This window comes from Bos mutus, chromosome 17 (genome assembly GCF_027580195.1).
Source record: "Bos mutus isolate GX-2022 chromosome 17, NWIPB_WYAK_1.1, whole genome shotgun sequence".
Lineage (NCBI taxonomy): Eukaryota > Metazoa > Chordata > Mammalia > Artiodactyla > Bovidae > Bos > Bos mutus.
The window spans coordinates 9839377-9855719 of NC_091633.1; the positions used below are offsets into that span (position 1 = coordinate 9839377).

The 16343-nt window shown below is 45.1% G+C and overlaps 1 protein-coding gene across 1 annotated transcript; it reads right to left on the reverse strand.

The window, feature by feature from the left end:
* Window positions 1-2273: 2273 nt before the first annotated feature.
* Window positions 2274-4750, reverse strand: DYNLL1 (dynein light chain LC8-type 1). Its single transcript, XM_005891482.3, has 3 exons — window positions 4608-4750; window positions 4265-4402; window positions 2274-2697 (listed from the first exon to the last, which is right to left on the reverse strand). The coding sequence occupies exons 2-3, from the start codon at window positions 4394-4396 to the stop codon at window positions 2560-2562; spliced, it is 270 nt and encodes an 89-aa protein (XP_005891544.1). The 5' UTR covers window positions 4397-4402; window positions 4608-4750; the 3' UTR covers window positions 2274-2559.
* Window positions 4751-16343: the final 11593 nt, after the last annotated feature.

Here is a 16343-nt window from a genome sequence, read left to right on the forward strand (position 1 = left end):
GAGTCATGAAGAAAACAACTTGACAAATCCTTGTTGAAAGAATAAATGTACCAGCAGACTTCTGCTTTCACATCTAAAAAATTGAGAGCTTGTCAGAATACATTTGAAGAAAGGATCTTATAGCCAAAAAAAAAAGTTTGGTAACTATCTAGCCAAGCCCCCTCCAGTGCTCAGCAGAGCGGGGCAGAGCTCTTATCTCCTTAATATAGTCCACTATATTTGATGTTAAAATCAAACCATAAATATTTTCAGTGTGGATGAAATTTAAGGGTTTTCTTTTTTGCAGGGGGGTAAGGGTGGGAAAAGGGCTGGTAAGAAATTACAGAAATCAACCTGGGAGTTGCTGGCAGTTTAATTGCAGAGACCTTGCTATTGTTGTTGAGTCACTAAAGTTATGCCCAACTCTTTGGGACCCCATGGACTGTAGCCCACTAGGCTCCTCTGTCCATGGGATTTCCCAGGCAATAGTGGGGTGGGTTACCATTTCCTTCTCCAAGGAATATTCCCGATGCAGGGATCGAACCCACATCTGCATTGGCAGCGAGATTCTTTACTGCTGAGCCACCAGGGAGGTCCTGCAGAGACCTCAGACAAGGCTATTTGAAATGTCTTCAGATGTGCTACCCTCTTGCCCCAGCACGGATGGGGTCATTTATGTGCCCTCACTCACAAGATCTTGCCCTGTCATTAAAAAGCTTCCAGATACAGCTGTCTATATACAAGTGTCTTAAAGAACAGCACCTAAGAACTTTTGATACAATGCTAAACCTTAGAAAAACTTTCAGCGTAGATTTTGTTTTCAGCCATTTGGAGCCTTTGAAATTAACAAGGATCAGGCACTGAAAAATCTTCATAGGCGATCAACCCAGTCCTATCAGTGGCAGTGATTCTCATATCTGAATCAAGAAATGAAAAGTTAAAAGCTGTCACTTTCTGGTGATATGGGCCAGGTCAAATTAGAACTCCCACTGTCCAGCTGTTTATGGCCTGAGAGCAGCTTTAGGCTCTTTGCTGGACTGCTTCTAAGAAGAGCTAAAATCGACAAGATTGATGCAGCTTTGGAGGCCAAACACCTGTCGGGTTTCAAACAAATATAGCCAGATCACAAAAGTGGGAAAGCAGCTAGAAGAAAGGTGAATTACAGGAACCTTTTCAGTCTGTTCACATAAATCCAAACCTAAATCACCCCAATTGCAGCCCCCTGTTCCACAGTACCTCCTTATCTTTTTCCTGCAGAAAGCAGGAAAAACTCTTCTCCCATTTTAATTACCCTAAAACAATTTTTTGCTTTCTACCCTGAAACTTTCCCAGTCCTAACATTGTTCAGCTTCATCAGAACTTCTAAAACCCCAAGTTCTCATTAAGAAAAAGTCTCCCAAAGATGTTAGACTTAATACTATTCTTAAGACGGAGTCATTGATCAATTCAGATCTATCACTTCCTCTGTGTAGCTGTAGCCTGGCTGCAAGGTCTAAAACAAAGGAGCTTTACCTCATATAACACTGAAAACAAAGGGAAACTAAAAGCCAGGACCTTCCTTGCAGTTTCCCAAGATGGTGTGGGTTGTTTTAGCCTCTGGATCATTTCATCTACAAAAGCTGTCTGCTTTACTTGCTTTTATTGAGATCTGTCTTCCTAAAACTGATAGCAGGAAAACTTTACTTATCCACAACTTTAATTGGGCCTTCTAATGAAAGCTTCAACTCACATGTGAACACGGCTAGTTAAAAAGCACAGCACAGCAGGCTTGTAAGTTTAAATTCCTGCAGACTTTATTAGAATCACATGGAGGACTGCTGCTCAAAAGCTTTTTCCCTTTAAGACCACCTTTAATCTCTAGAGTATACTTTGGCCAAGGCAGGCGAGGGTAAATGTCTACAGCCCAACAAATTTCTCATTAGCCCAACTTTCTCACCAGCTTATTTCCATTTTACAGCCACAGAAAACTTAAAGGAGTTATACGACACATTCATCTTCTCTTGAGGCCTAAGGCCTAGAACAGTCTATAGCAGTTACCACAGAAGGAGCACTTAAGGAATGTATTTATCAGGTTAGGAGTACGAGTTTCTCTGCCATGCATTTCTCAACATGCACTTCTGAGTAGTATTCTTCCATGTACAACAGGAGCAGGCTGGACAAGAATGAAACTCCAGAGTGTTGAATAGGCTAGTCTATTACATTCCACAAAAACTTCCAAGGAATCACCCCCACCAACCTACCCAAGATCAAGTAATAGGCCATCTTCAATAGATTATTTGAACAAACGGTATTAATTTACACTTCAACAGATTTATTTCTTTAAAGGAATGGATTTTGAAGAGAAAAAACATGGGGCAGAGAGGTATGGAATAGAAAATAAATACAAATGTAAGCTGTTTTACTAATTGCTTTATAACCACAAACTAGTACAGAGAATGCCCTGTACAAAACACAACAAAGGTTCAAAGATGGAGATGTTCCCTTAGGCAAGGCTGAAGACTTCAGTCTCTGGTATTTGGAATTTAGGCTGCAGTCCTTGTTTTTGGATGGATCACTGGGTGTGTGGCACAGTCCATGCTTTTAACCAGATTTGAACAGGAGAATGGCCACTTGGCCCAGGTAGAAGTAGATGAAGTGTTTGGTTTCATGTGTCACATAACTACCGAAGTTCCTCCCCACGATGCAGTGCCAGGTGGGGTTGTACTTCTTGTCAAACTCCTGGGGGGGGAGGGGGGAGGTGGAGAAAAAACCAGAATTTTAGTGCTAAACCTGAGGTCAGAGTTTGCCTCCTAAACAGAGCCCGTAGGAGCAGAAAGGAGGAACTTCGGCATCTGCAAATTCTTAAAATGAAAGAATGTTCCCCAGCTCCAAATCGCCTACATAGTGCATTAATGCAAACATACTTGCAGTCTGAGCTAAACTGGGAATGGGGGCTGGGGAGGTAAAAGTCAGAAAGGGCAGCCTCTGAGAGTGCTTTGTTATCATGGTAATTACACCTTCTAACTTCTGTAATATTCAGGGACAGCAGGTGACATCAGTTATAGTTTACCCTCTAGTATTTATCTCTAAAAGAACTAAGCTATCCTAGTGTATGACATGTACCCCCAAATCCAAGAGAATAGTATTTAGCCCAAAATATTGCCATTGTAACTCATTTTAGTATTGCTGAAAACAAAAGGTTTCCGAAAGAACAGAGCCTCAGTGAGCAGCTACACCACTGGAGATCAAAATTTAAAGTACAAGACACTTGGTGCTCCACTGTCCCTGTAAAAAGAAAGCTGGAAGAAGAACCTGACAGCCACCTGGGCAAATTTTATCTTTACTGCCAACAGCCCTCTTCCCCCATCTATCCTGATGGTGCCAATCTACCCTACCACCTGGTCCTCAAGGCTAGCAAATTGCACTAATAACTTTTCCCTATTTTTCCCCACCCTCAGAAGCTCTAGGAACTAGAATGCCTATGTTAATTTCATCACTAAGTAGCTCTAGGTAGGGGCCAAAGCTAGTCTTTCTCTGAAATCTTTCTCTATAAATGTATGAGAAGTGTCTGGCCAGTTACGTGAAATTTGGCTACTACTGTATTGTACACAGTGGGAACGTCTTTCAGATTAAGGGGAATACATTCTTATAGACTAGACAAACGCACTGCTGTTGCTGCCTTTGTGAGAAAAGGTATTTATTTCTGTTCCATCTGAAATCTTTCATCTTCTCATTCTCGACTGGAACCCTCCCACGACTTAGGCTGCCAGTTTCCTTCCCTTCTAGAAAACACAGCTCGAGAAGTTGGCAGACCTGCCAGCTTTCTACAGACTGCCATTTACCAATCCCCCAACCCAGTCCCCAACCACCACCACCCACTTTCCCTCAACTGCCGACTGACTCCCCACTGGAGGCTGGCAAGATCTCCCTCCGACCCTGCTGGAAACACCCACGCAGCTCCCCCCTCTCCAACACCCAGATGGATCCTGGGCGCAGCAATCATGCAGAAGGGGGAACCGCTGCTCCCTGATCCTAGAAACCGTTGCTAGGTGGCGCTTTCCCCGTGGAGCTGGGTTTTAAAAAAAAAGAAAAAACAAACAAACTTCGGGCGCTGAGGGGCCGATCTTCAAGAGAAGTGCAAAATTCATTTGCGTCCTTTTCTGGAAACCTCTACACCGCGCCACCTTGCGTGCCCCCCAAGGATCTCTGCCAGCGCTCTGGGGACGCATTATAGAGGGGAAGGAAGTTGTGACTTGCCCCAACAGTGCGCAAACTGCCCGAGCCCCCGCCCGCGCCCCGTCCTCACCTTCTTGATATGGGCCGCAATGTCCTTCTCTATATTATACTTTTCCAATGCCTGAGTAGCACATTCCACCGAGTCCTGTTGCATCTCCTCCGACATATCGGCATTCTTGATTACGGCCTTTCGGTCACACATGGTTACCTGAGGGGCGAGGCCAAGGCAAAGGATGAGGAGTTAGGAGTATGGGCTGCAGGCGCAGTTTCCCCGGTCCACTCCGCCAGCCCCACGCCACCCCGGGACGATGCCCCCCACCCCACTTCTCAGGAAGCGCGAGCCGCGCGAACAGAAGGCGGGAGAAGTCCTGTAGGGGACGAAGCTGGAGAGCGGAACCCCCTGAGTTTCTCACCAAGGAGCAGGGGCTGGCCGACTGCAACGGTCTCCTGGGGGAGGGGCTGGCGAAGCTCACACCCGCGTAGAGAGGCGGTCGCTACCGAAGCCGTGGCGCATCTAAGGAGCCCCACGCCAGCCGCCGCCGCCTAGTACCTAAGCCCCGCCCTTCTCCCGTCGACCCCGCCCCCGCCGAACGTCCCTATTGGCTTGACGCAACCCTTAGAACTCTCCCATTGGCCTATAGACTCAATGGTTCCCTCAGGGTCTTTCTCCTGCATTTTGTTGCAGACCACAATGCACCGCTCTAGGCGTCGGTTACCCCGGCAATGGGCCGCACGAGGTGAGGCCCAAACATCGGGAAGATGGTGCAGGGGCGGGGTGGCGAGGACGTACCCGAGACTAGAGAGATGATGCAAAGGGAGCTTCCGCCACGGCCGAGAGAAATGATTACAAATTTTCGGAGGTTGTCCCAGGATGCATTCGCGAATAAAGACAGTCTTTGGAAGTTGCGTATTCTATGTGCCCCCTCGCCCCCCCCCCCTCCCCAGGTCAGAAAGAACTACCCTTTCGACTGAGGTAGTCAGTCCCTTCACAAAAGGGTATCTCTTAAGCTGGGAGGACTTCGTGAGCAAGTGATCGGTGCAGTCTCAGAAAAGAAGCCCTAGGGTTTGGTTTAATGCTCTGCTGTCTCACTGTTGAAATTCTTTTTAATTTTTTTTTAAACAAGGAACGCCACATTTTGATATTGCATTGAGCCATGCAAATTATGCAGCCGGACCGCCTCTGAAATTTAGGGGGTGGGGGGTGTCGGAGATCCTCAGGAATGGAAGAGGGCTTCCTTATAAATTAAAGATTATTCCCAAGAGTGGGGTCTCCCGGCTGGGCAATGCTGATCTCCTTTAAGGAGGTGGGGGACCCTCTAGGTCGATTTGGGAGTGCTGATGTGGGGTGTGACCAGGGTAGGGCTTCTTGCTCTGATGAGGCAGTCTTTCCGGTGTGGGAGTTTCTTGGTGGCGATTTACCTCTAGGGCCATGGTGTCCTAATAAATAGAAAGGCATCCCTCAGGTATTTCCTCTGGTTTAGGGAGACTAACCACTTAGTGGTTTAAAAAAAAGAAGAAGAAGAAGGACTTGGGGTGGGGGATTGGGAGCAGGGTCAAGTCTGGCTTTAAATATTTAAATGGTAGCCCTGTCATCTTACTAGATTTTTGGACCTCGGGGTTTCTAATCTGTAAAGGGACTAAATATAAAAGGAAACCACTACATAGATATATTGGGAGTATTAAATAAACTAGTGCATTTGAAGTTCTCTGCACATAGCAGGGGGTCGCAAAGAATCAGACACGACTGAGCGACTTCACTTTTTTTTTCCTGAATTAGTGAGTGGGTGGTCAAGTAGAAATAGGCAGAAATATAAACAGAAAGCTTTTGGTTACACGGTTAAACTGGTAACTTGTTTATAGGCTCTCCTGGTGGCTCAGACGGGAAAGAATCAGCCTGCAATGGGGGAGACCCGGGTTCAATCCCTGGGACGGGAAGATCCCCTGGAGAAGAGAATGGCTACCCACTCCAGTATTCTTGCCTGGATAATTCCGTGGACAGAGGAACCTGGAGGGCTACCAGTCCATAGGGTCACAAAGAGTCAGACACGACTGAGAGACTAACGGTTTCATGCTTTCGTTCAATGCATTTGAAGTACTCTGCACATGGCAAGGGCTGGAAGAATTTTGCCAATAACTGTCAACTTAGGGAACCGTCCCAAGAGTCATGACAAGGTTTTGAACTAACACTTCAACGCCTATAATGTGTTTTTCAACTTTCATAAACAAGTTACCAGTTTAACCATGTAACCAAAGCTTTCTGTTTATATTTCTGCCTGTTTCTACTTGACCACCCACTCTCATTAATCCAGGGGGAAAAAAAAAGAAAAGTAAAGTTGCTCAGTTATGTCTGACTCTTTGCGACCTCATGGACTGTAGCCCGCCAGGCTCCTCCATCCATTGGATTTTCCAGCCAAGAATACTGGAATGGGTGGCTGTTTCCTTCTCCAGGGGATCTTCCTGACCCAGGGATCAAACCTGGGTCTCTGGCACTGCAGGCAGATTCTTTACCATCTGAACCAGCAGGGAATCCAGAGCCCCTTACAATTTAATCAAAGGCACACAAGAGTCAAAGAGAAACAGGTGGGAATAATCAGAAACTCTGGTAGGACACATGCTTATCAATTAAATTAGGAGGCTTTTCCCAGTTTCAGGTTTCCAATGGTGGGGTTATTTATTTGAGGACTTAATGTAGTTCTACCTGGTGTCACTCTTGAGGAAGAAGTTGAATTGGCAACAGGAGGGAGGCCGGGTTAGTGCTTCTACCTGACTTGGGTGTATGATTCAGAGCTAAGGAATCTATGATGCCAGAGCCTGAATCTCTCTTGGGGGCCTTTACTTTTCATAGACATAGTTTTACTCCCTGTGATCTATGGTTTGGCCAGATTCTCCTTGTTTAAACAGAGGAGCTGAGAGTCGTTAAAGGGATGAGGTAGAACAGCCTCGGTGTATTGAGTGGTTGCCTACCACCCGGTGCTTTGCATTCACTCAGATGTTGTTCACAACAGCTGTGCCTAGGACCCCTTTGCTCCTATCTCCCTCTTGCCATAACTTCTGCTCATTTAGATTTGACTAGAAGGAGGCTCAAATGCCTCCTTCCCTAGGGAATCATCTCTACTTACCCTCTACCACCACATTCAGTTACTCTCTACTGAAATAACTATTATTTATTTCCTCTATGGTACTTGCCTCATTTATTCCTTCAGAATAAATTCACGTGAATTATCTCATGTATTTATTTGCTTGGTTTTATCTATCTGTCCCTGCCTGTCTTGTTCACTGCTACATCTTCAGCATCGAATTCGGCGTCTGCCACGTAGCATGCATTGACTTAGATACGCATTGAATTAAACATACCAGGTCTTGGTTCTTCCCTGGTGGTCTAGTGGCAGAGACTGCGCTCCCAGTGCAGGGGCCCAGGTTCTATCCCTGGCTGGGGGACTAGATCCCACATACTGCAACTAAAGATTCCGAGTGCTGCAACTAAGACCCAGCACAGTCAAATAAATAAATATTTTTTAAAAATACCAAGTCTTATTTCCCCATTTCACAGATTAGAAAACTGACTTTCATTAAAAGCTCAAGCTGCTATTTAATGAATAAATTCCAGGTCTGGATGACCCTAAAATCCATTCTCTTAACTTAAATATTACTCTAATCCATTTAGCTAAGGAGCTAAGGAGACAGTGTGCATTTTTCTTACAGTTTGAAGAAAAGGAGATTGAAATGGGATGATATTAAGGTTTTCTAACAGATAAGAGCATTTGTTCAATAAATGCCTATAGGTTTTTTCCCATTTATAGTGCCTGCCTTCCCTAGAGTCTCCTGTGTTTTTTGCCCATCTCAACCAGCTCTTGACCCTAATTATTTCCTTTTAATTGAAGGAAGAGCACTGTCAGACACTCATGCTTTTCTGGCCTGTGTTTAACCCCAAGAGATCTTTTGGGGGTTATTGTTTCTAGGAACCAACTGCCTTTTTCATTCCTTTACCATTTATTTTTGCAAAATCATTTCTCATTTCCTATCTGCTTATAGGATATTTATTGAGGCAGGCAATAAATATCTCCTAGTTGTAAATGAAATATATTGTGCAGGATTTGGATGCTTGAAATATTCACCCAGAGTAAGTTACAGCCCCATCCTCGAGTTTCTGATTCACAGTAACCTAATCTTTCCAACATCATAGGGGGCAAGCAGGTAACATTGAATGAGCTGAGAGAGGAGGTAGAATAGGGAGTGGAGGGGGCTGTGGCAAACAGAAAAACTTGTTTACAGGTGCCAAGCAGGGAATTCCGTGGTGGTCCAGCAGTTAGGACTCTGTACTTCCACTGCAGGGGGCATGAGTTCAATCTCTGGTCGGGGATCCTGAAAGCGGTGGGGCCAAAAAAATAAAGGTGTCAGTTGCCACTTGGGAATATGGACCCAGTTTTGCTAAATCATCTGATTTTCAAGAGAGACCAGAAATTGGAATTATTTTTATTATAAATACATCATTTTCAAATGTTGGTCACAAATTCATTTCTTAAAACACAGTGCAGGACTTCCCTGTGGCACAGAGGATAAGAACCCACCTGCCAATGCAGGAGACACAGGTACAATTCCTGGTCCAGGAAGATCCCACGTACCTCAGAGCAACTAAGCCCACGGACCACCACTGGGGACCCTGCGCTCTAGGACCCATGAGCCACAACGAATGAGCCTCTGTGCCCCCAGGCTCCAACAGTACCTGAACCGTGAACTTCCAGATGTTCAGGCTGGATTTAGAAAGGGCAGAGAAACCAGAGATCAAATGGCCAACATCTGTTGGATCATAAAAAAAGCAAGAGTTCCAGAAAAACATCTATTTCTGCTTTATTGACTACGCCAAAGCCTTTGACTGTGTGAATCACAAAAAACCGTGGAAAATTCTGAAAGAGATGGGAATACCAGACCACCTTACCTGCCTCCTGAGAAATCTGTATGCAGGTCAAGAAGCAACAGTTAGAACTGGACATGGAAAAAGAGACTATTTTCAAATCAGGAAAGGAGTATGTCAAGGTTGTATATTGTCACCCAGCTTATTTAATTTATATGCAGAGTATATCATGCGAAATGCCGGCTGGATGAAGCACAAGCTGGAATTAAGATTTCCAGGAAAAATATCAATAACCTCAGATACACAGATGACACCACCCTTATGGCAGAAATCCTTATGGCAGAAATCGAAGAAGAACTAAAGAGCCTCTTGATGAAAGTGAAAGAGGAGAGTGAAAAAGTTGGCTTAAAACTCAACATTCAGAAAACTAAGATCATGGCATCTGGTCCCATCACTTCATGACAAATAGATGGTGAAACAATGGAAACAGTGACAGCCTTTATTTTGGGGGGCTCAAAAATCACTGCAGATGGTGACTGAGGCCATGAAATTAAAAGACGCTTGTTCCTTGGAAGGAAAGTTATGACCAACCTAGACAGCATATTAAGAAGCAGAGACATTGCTTTGCCAATACAGGTCCATCTATTCAAAGCTATGGTTTTCCCAGTGGTCATGTATGCATGTGAAAGTTGGACTATAAAGAAAGCTGAGTGCCAAATAATTGATGCTTTTGGCTTTTGAACTGTGGTGTTGGGGAAGACTCTTGAGAGTCCCTTGGACTGCAAGGAGATCAAACCATTCAATCCTAAAGGAAGTCAGTCCTGAATATTCATTGGAAGGACTGATGCTGAAGCTGAAACTCCAATACTTTGGCCACCCGATGGGAAGAAATGATCCTGATGCTGGGAAAGACTGAAGGCAGGAGGAGCAGGAGACAACAGAGGATGAGATGGTTGAATGGGATCACCAACCCAATGGACATGAGGTTGAGTAAGCTCCGGGAGTTGGTGATGGACAGGGAAGCTTGGCGTGCTGCAGTCCATGGGGTTGCAAAGAGTCAGACACAGATGAGCAACTGAACTGAACTGATATATATATATATGTGTTTGGTCTTTGTCCAAGGATCCTGGTACAGAACTCTTAAAACCTTTAAAAATACTTTAGTGCTAAGAGCATCATTTGTTACCATAAGGAGCCCCTATCAACTACACTGGTGTTTAGGTAATATGGTAACTCTTTGTGAGGAGGGGGGCAAGATGCTTTCAGATATACATATAGTTTCAGATATCTGGATAGCTGGTCACCAGAGGAAAGAAACAACCATGTGATTAGAGAGTTAAAACTTTCAGCCCTGTTTTGCTTCCCACATCCCATTCCCCTTCTTACCATCTCTGACTTCCTGGGATGGGAGAGTGGCTGAAGATTGAGTTCAGTCACCAGTGGCCATGCCCATGTACTGAATTCTCCATATAAACTCCAAAACCATGAAGTGCTATGAGGGTGGCGCACCCTGAGAGGACATGGGAACTCTGTACCACCCCATCCCCCAATACCCTGTCTTATGCATCTCCACCATTTGGCTGTTCCCGGTGTTGTATCTTTTATAATAAATCTGTAATAGTAAGTAGAGTACTTTCCTAAGTTCTGTGAGTCATTCTAGAGAATTATCAAACCTGAGGAGGCGATTGTGGGAACCCAAATTTGTAGTTAGCTGGGCAAAGTGAGGGTAACCTGGGAACACTGTTTGCAGCTGGCGTCTGAAGTGGGGACACTCTTGAGGGACTGTGCCTTTAGCCTGTGGGTCTGTACTGACACTGGGAATCAGTGTCAGAATGGAATTGTTGGATATCTAGTTGTTGTTGGAGAAGTGATGTGGAAAAATAAGTATTTCATGTTATAAAAACAAACAGGGAATTCCTCGGTGATCCAGTGGTTCGGTTCAGTTCAGTTCAGTGGCTCAGTCGTGTCCGACTCTTTGCGACCCCATGAATCGCAGCACACCAGGCCTCCCTGTCCATCACCATCTCCCAGAGTTCACTCAAACTCACATTTCCATTGAGTCCGTGATGCCATCCAGGTATCTCATCCTCTCCCGTCCCCTTTTCCTCCTGCCCCCAATCCCTCCCAGCATCAGAGTCTTTTCCAATGAGTCAACTCTTCGCATGAGGTGGCCAAAGTACTGGAGTTTCAGCTTTAGCATCATTCCTTTCAAAGAAATCCCAGGGTTGATCTCCTTTAGAATGAACTGGTTGGATCTCCTTGAAGTCCAAGGGACTCTCAAGAGTCTTCTCCAACATCACAGTTCAAAAGCATCAATTCTTCAGCCCTCAGCTTTCTTCACAGTCCAACTCTCACATGCATACATGACCACTAGAAAAACCATAGCCTTGACTAGACGGACCTTTGTTGGCAAAGTAATGTCTCTGCTTTTCAATATGCTATCTAGGTTGGTCATAACTTTTCTTCCAAGGAGTAAATGTCTTTTAATTTCATGGGTGCAGTCACCATCTGAAGTGATTTTGGAGCCCAAAAAAATAAAGTCTGACACTGTTTCCACTGTATCCCCATCTATTTCCCATGAAGTGATGGGACCAGATGCCATGATCTTCATTTTCTGAATGTTGAGCTTTAAGCCAACTTTTTCACTCTCCTCTTTCACTTTCATCAAGAGGCTTTTTGGTTCCAGTGGTTAGGACTTCACAATTTCACTGCTGAGGGCAGTGGGTTCAATCCCTGGTAGGGGAACTGGGATCTCACAAGCCCCACGCACAGCAAAAAAAATAAATAAACAAACATGGTATCAGAAGTGATGTCAGAAAAGACACCACAGAAGGGAAGGGATGAAGGGACCTGCCTGTGATTACACAGTGAGTTAGTTATGGAACCAGATTTTGAAGATCTGATCTAACTCTAAACCTAGTGCTCTTTCCATCACATCACACAGGTTGGCTTTATTTACCCTTGGCTGCTGGAGATTTCACACTTTCTGGAAATAAATGGAGTGTGGCCTATTCTGACTACTTGCCATAGGATGTTTGCTGAATATATGCTGAATAAATGAGTGGGTACAGCACCAAAATGCCTGCACTCAGAGCTACATGAAGACAGTATCTGATGGAGTTTTGATTGGCAGCAGGGAGGGTTCAGCTCATCACAAGCACCAGGGCTTGGGGGGCTGAGGGTGGGGTTCCATGAGAAGGCAAGAAAGTGGGGACTCAACAGCATTTTTGGTTTATCAGCAGCATGTCATCAGATGCAGAGAACCCAGGAATAGATCATTTCCACAGACCTCTGGAAGTTCAGATGATGCTACAGTAAACCCACTATGATTCCACAAAACAGAAACCCCTGAGACATATCCTAAATTATGATTTTTACCCTCATGATTTTTAGCACACCTGCACCCTACTTCTGTTGTTATTTCTTCAACATTTTTTCTTTAGTTGAACTCTCTATTTTTAATAAGCGTATTTTTAAAAGGTAAATCTGGATCATTCCATAAATGGAAAACTAGTCTCATTCATTATAAATAAAAGATAACTATAAAATATAAATAATATTAAAATATAAAATGTTGGACTTCCCTAGTGGTCCAGTGATGAAGAATCGCCTGTTGGTGCAGGGGACGTAGACTCAATCCCTGGTCCAGGAAGATTCCAGAAGCTATGGAGCAACTACATCCATGGGCCACAACTGCTGAAGGCCATGTGCCCTAGAACCAGTGTTCCACAAGAAGGGAAACCAGCACAATGAGAAGCCCATGTACCTCAACTAGAGAGTAGCCCCTGCTCACCACAACTGGAGAAAGCCTACGTGCAGCAACGAAGACACAGTGCAGCCAAAAGTTAATGAATTAAATTTTAAAAGAATATAAAAGGTTTGTCCTCATAGTGCTGAGCTTACCTGGGACCCCACTAGTGATATGTGTCCCACACTTGGGCAATACTGCCCTAGAGGAGAGTTCTTAAGGAGGGGCGGGTCCACGTATGGATTGCAAAGGTTTCACAACTCCCCAGGAGTTATGCACAAGATATGTGTTGTGCTCACAAGCATTTTTCCAGGAAGAGGATCTATACCTTCCATCAGAGGCACAAAAGGATTCAGAACCCAAGGAGGATAAAGAACAATTGCTCTACAATAACCTCTACTCCTGGAATGAATGCAAGATTCTCTCACCATGTCCTACTAAATTGACCCATCTGGGATTCCATAGCATTGCATACCTGGGCAACTCACTCTACTCCACTCCTAGCTGCTAAATTTTCTTGAGAACCCTTCTGAACCTGAAAACATGCATTTTCTACTCTTCCTACCGGAAATCATATTTAGAGGGAGGCAAAACAGAGCATAGGCTTTGGAATCAGACATACCTGGGAAAAACCTAAGTTGTATGTCCTCCTATGAGTTAGTTAACCTCTCAGAGGTATAGTTTCCTGATTTTTAAAAAATATATATGTATTTGTCTGCGCCAGGTCTTAGTCTTGGCATGTGGGATCTAGTCCCTTGACCAGGGATCTAACCCAGGCCCCCTGCATTGGGAGCACTGAAGTCTTAGCCACTGGACCACCAGGGAATTCCTTGATTTTTAAATGGAGATAATACCTTCATTGGAGAAGGAAATGGCAACCCACTCCAGTATTCTTGCCTGGAGAATCCCCATGGACAGGGAAGCCTGGTGGGCAACAGTCCATAGGCTTGCAAAGAGTTGAATATGGCTGAAGCGACTTAGCAATACTTTCATTGTAGGGTGGTAGCAAGGATTGTATTAGAGAATACATCTTAAAGACATAGCCAAGGGACTTCCCTGGTAGTCCAGTGGTTAAAATCCTGAGCTTCCCAATACAGGGGGCCTGGGTTCCATCCCTGGTCAAGAAACTAGATCCCACATGCTGCAGCAAAGATCCTGCTTGCCACAACTAAGACTCAGCACAGCCAAAAAAAAAAAAAAAAAGACCTAGCCAAGGTCCAAAAGATGGTAGCTACTGCTGACTTAGACCTTATTATGTGCCAAGCATCTAGGACACATTATCTCCTTGACTTCTCACAACTCTATGAGGCAGATGGCAAGAGCCATTGGTCTCTGCCTTACACAGACGAGGAAAATGAGGTTCAGAGGGGTGAAGTCCCTTGCCTAAAGTCACACTAGAAAATGACAGGCGATTTGAGCCCTGCTCGGTTTGAATCCATAGTCCCACATAGTAGACGGAGCCTCTGAGCTGCCCCCACCCCCCACCCAAGACAAATGGAGCCTGTGAGTGTCCTTGGAGAGTCTCAGCATCTCTGGCACCTGGCAGGAGCTCCCTAAATATATGTTGGGTGGATGGAAGAAATAATAATTCAAACTAATTCAGCATTGTTTCCTCTCAAACTTGACCCTAGATTGGTCCTTGACTGTCTTGCTCTACTCTGAACAGATTTCATTTGTACTTTAGTCCCCAGACTTTTCCAGGGCCCTCAAAAAGCCCTTTGGAATTGTCCACAAGCACACTGAGGGATTTCTTGCAGGGATTGGAGCTCAACCCTCCCAAAATAGGTGACACAAAACCACAACCTGCTCCACCTCCACCTGGCCACCGGCCTGGGACCACACACTGTCCCCAGCCCTGTCCAGCAATCACTTTTCAAGATTTTCTGGGACCTCAAGCCCTTTCCATGGACTGTGAGTTCTGTCACCAACCTAGCAGCTCCAGCACTCCCTTATCTGAAAGGAAGTGTGAAGAATATGACCTTGTAGTCCCCAGAGTTGATTCAAGAACCCCTATTCAGAAAGGAGGGGCTCTGTGGGAGAGTGTGCAAGGCCTTAGGTCTCAGTCTAGAACCTTTCTCCCCATGAAGAAGGGCTGGCACTACCCTGGTACTGGCAGGGGAACTGAGTTTTGGAGCCAAGTACTGTACTGCAGTGCAGAGAGAATGAAGCCAGGCAGACCTGGGACAACTCAGGGAACAAAACACTTCCCTCTGGCCCATAGCCAAGCCTCGCCTGAATGGGCAGATACCTCCAAGGCCTGACTGCTCAGCCTCCTGTACATGGGGGCAGCAGATAAATTTAGGTACATCCAGAGAGGCCTAGTCAGTTAGCAGCTCCCAGTCAATAAGCAGAATAACCTAGAGGAGAGACTAAAAGTGCAGACTTTGAAGATAGGCAGAATTGAGTGTGCAGCCTTACCCTGCCCCTACTAAGACGTCTGACCTTGTGTAAGTGACTCTACCTCTGAGCCTCAGTTTCCTCATCTGTGAAATGGGGATTGTAATAGTCCTTGTTTCTCAAAGACTATGTGGAGATTGAGATGGTACATATAAAGCAGGTGATTTAGAGAATCTCGTGGTGGTCCAATGGCTAAGACTCCATGCTCCCAATACAGGGCACCCAGATTCAATCCCTGGTCAGGGAGCTAGATCCCATATGCTGCAACTAAGAGTTTGCATGCCATTATCAAAAATCCTGCATATTGCAACTAAAGATCCTGAGTGCCACAACTAAGATCCAGTGCAGTCAAATAATGAATATTTTTAAAAATAAAAATAAATAAAAAATAAAGAAAGTGGTAAAGGACTTGGCAGGGCTTCCTTGGGGGCTCAGAGATAAAAGGATCCACCTGCCAATGCTAGAGACATGGGTTTGATCCCTGGGTCAGGAAGATCCTCTGGAGCAGGAAATGGCAACCCACTCCAGTATTCTTGCCTAGAAAATTCCATGGACAGAGGAGTTTGGTGGGCTACAGTCCATGCGGCTACAAAGAGTCGGATACAACTTAGCGACCAAAACAACCACCACCACAACAAAGGTCAATGATGCTAGCTATCAATTATCGTTAATGGTACCCTAAACCAGGATTCTTTACTTCAGTACCAACATTTTGGACTAGAAAGTTTTTCGCTATGTAGGGGGCTGTCCTGGGCATTGAAGGATGTTTAACAGCATCATATCCCTAGCCTCTGCCCACTGGAAGTCAATTGCACTCCCAGTTGTTAGCCAAAAATGTCTGCAGACAGGAAATTCCCTGGCAAACCAGTGGTTAGGACTCCACGTTCTCCCTGCCAAGGGTGTCAGTTCAACCCTGATTGGGAAACTAAGAGTCCACGACCAAAAAAAACCAGTCTGCAAACAGTGTCAAATGTCCCCTGGAGAGTAAAATTGCTCCCCCCCCTCCAATTGAGAACCAGTGCCCTACATAATCTAGGATGAGTCTGAATGCCTCAGATCCCTCAATTCAGAGCCCTGAGTAAGGCCTACTTACAAAGGGATGGAATGTCTACCAATTACAGAACAAGTTCCCTCCTGCACAGACCGAGGCAG

Bases quoted from the DNA above. Each gene is read 5' to 3' on its own strand.
- DYNLL1 (XM_005891482.3), bottom strand. From the start codon at position 4,396: ATGTGTGACCGAAAGGCCGTAATCAAGAATGCCGATATGTCGGAGGAG. The intron at 2,698-4,264 runs GTGAGGACGGGG...CTCCCCCCCCAG, and splicing joins TTGCGGCCCATATCAAGAAG to GAGTTTGACAAGAAGTACAA.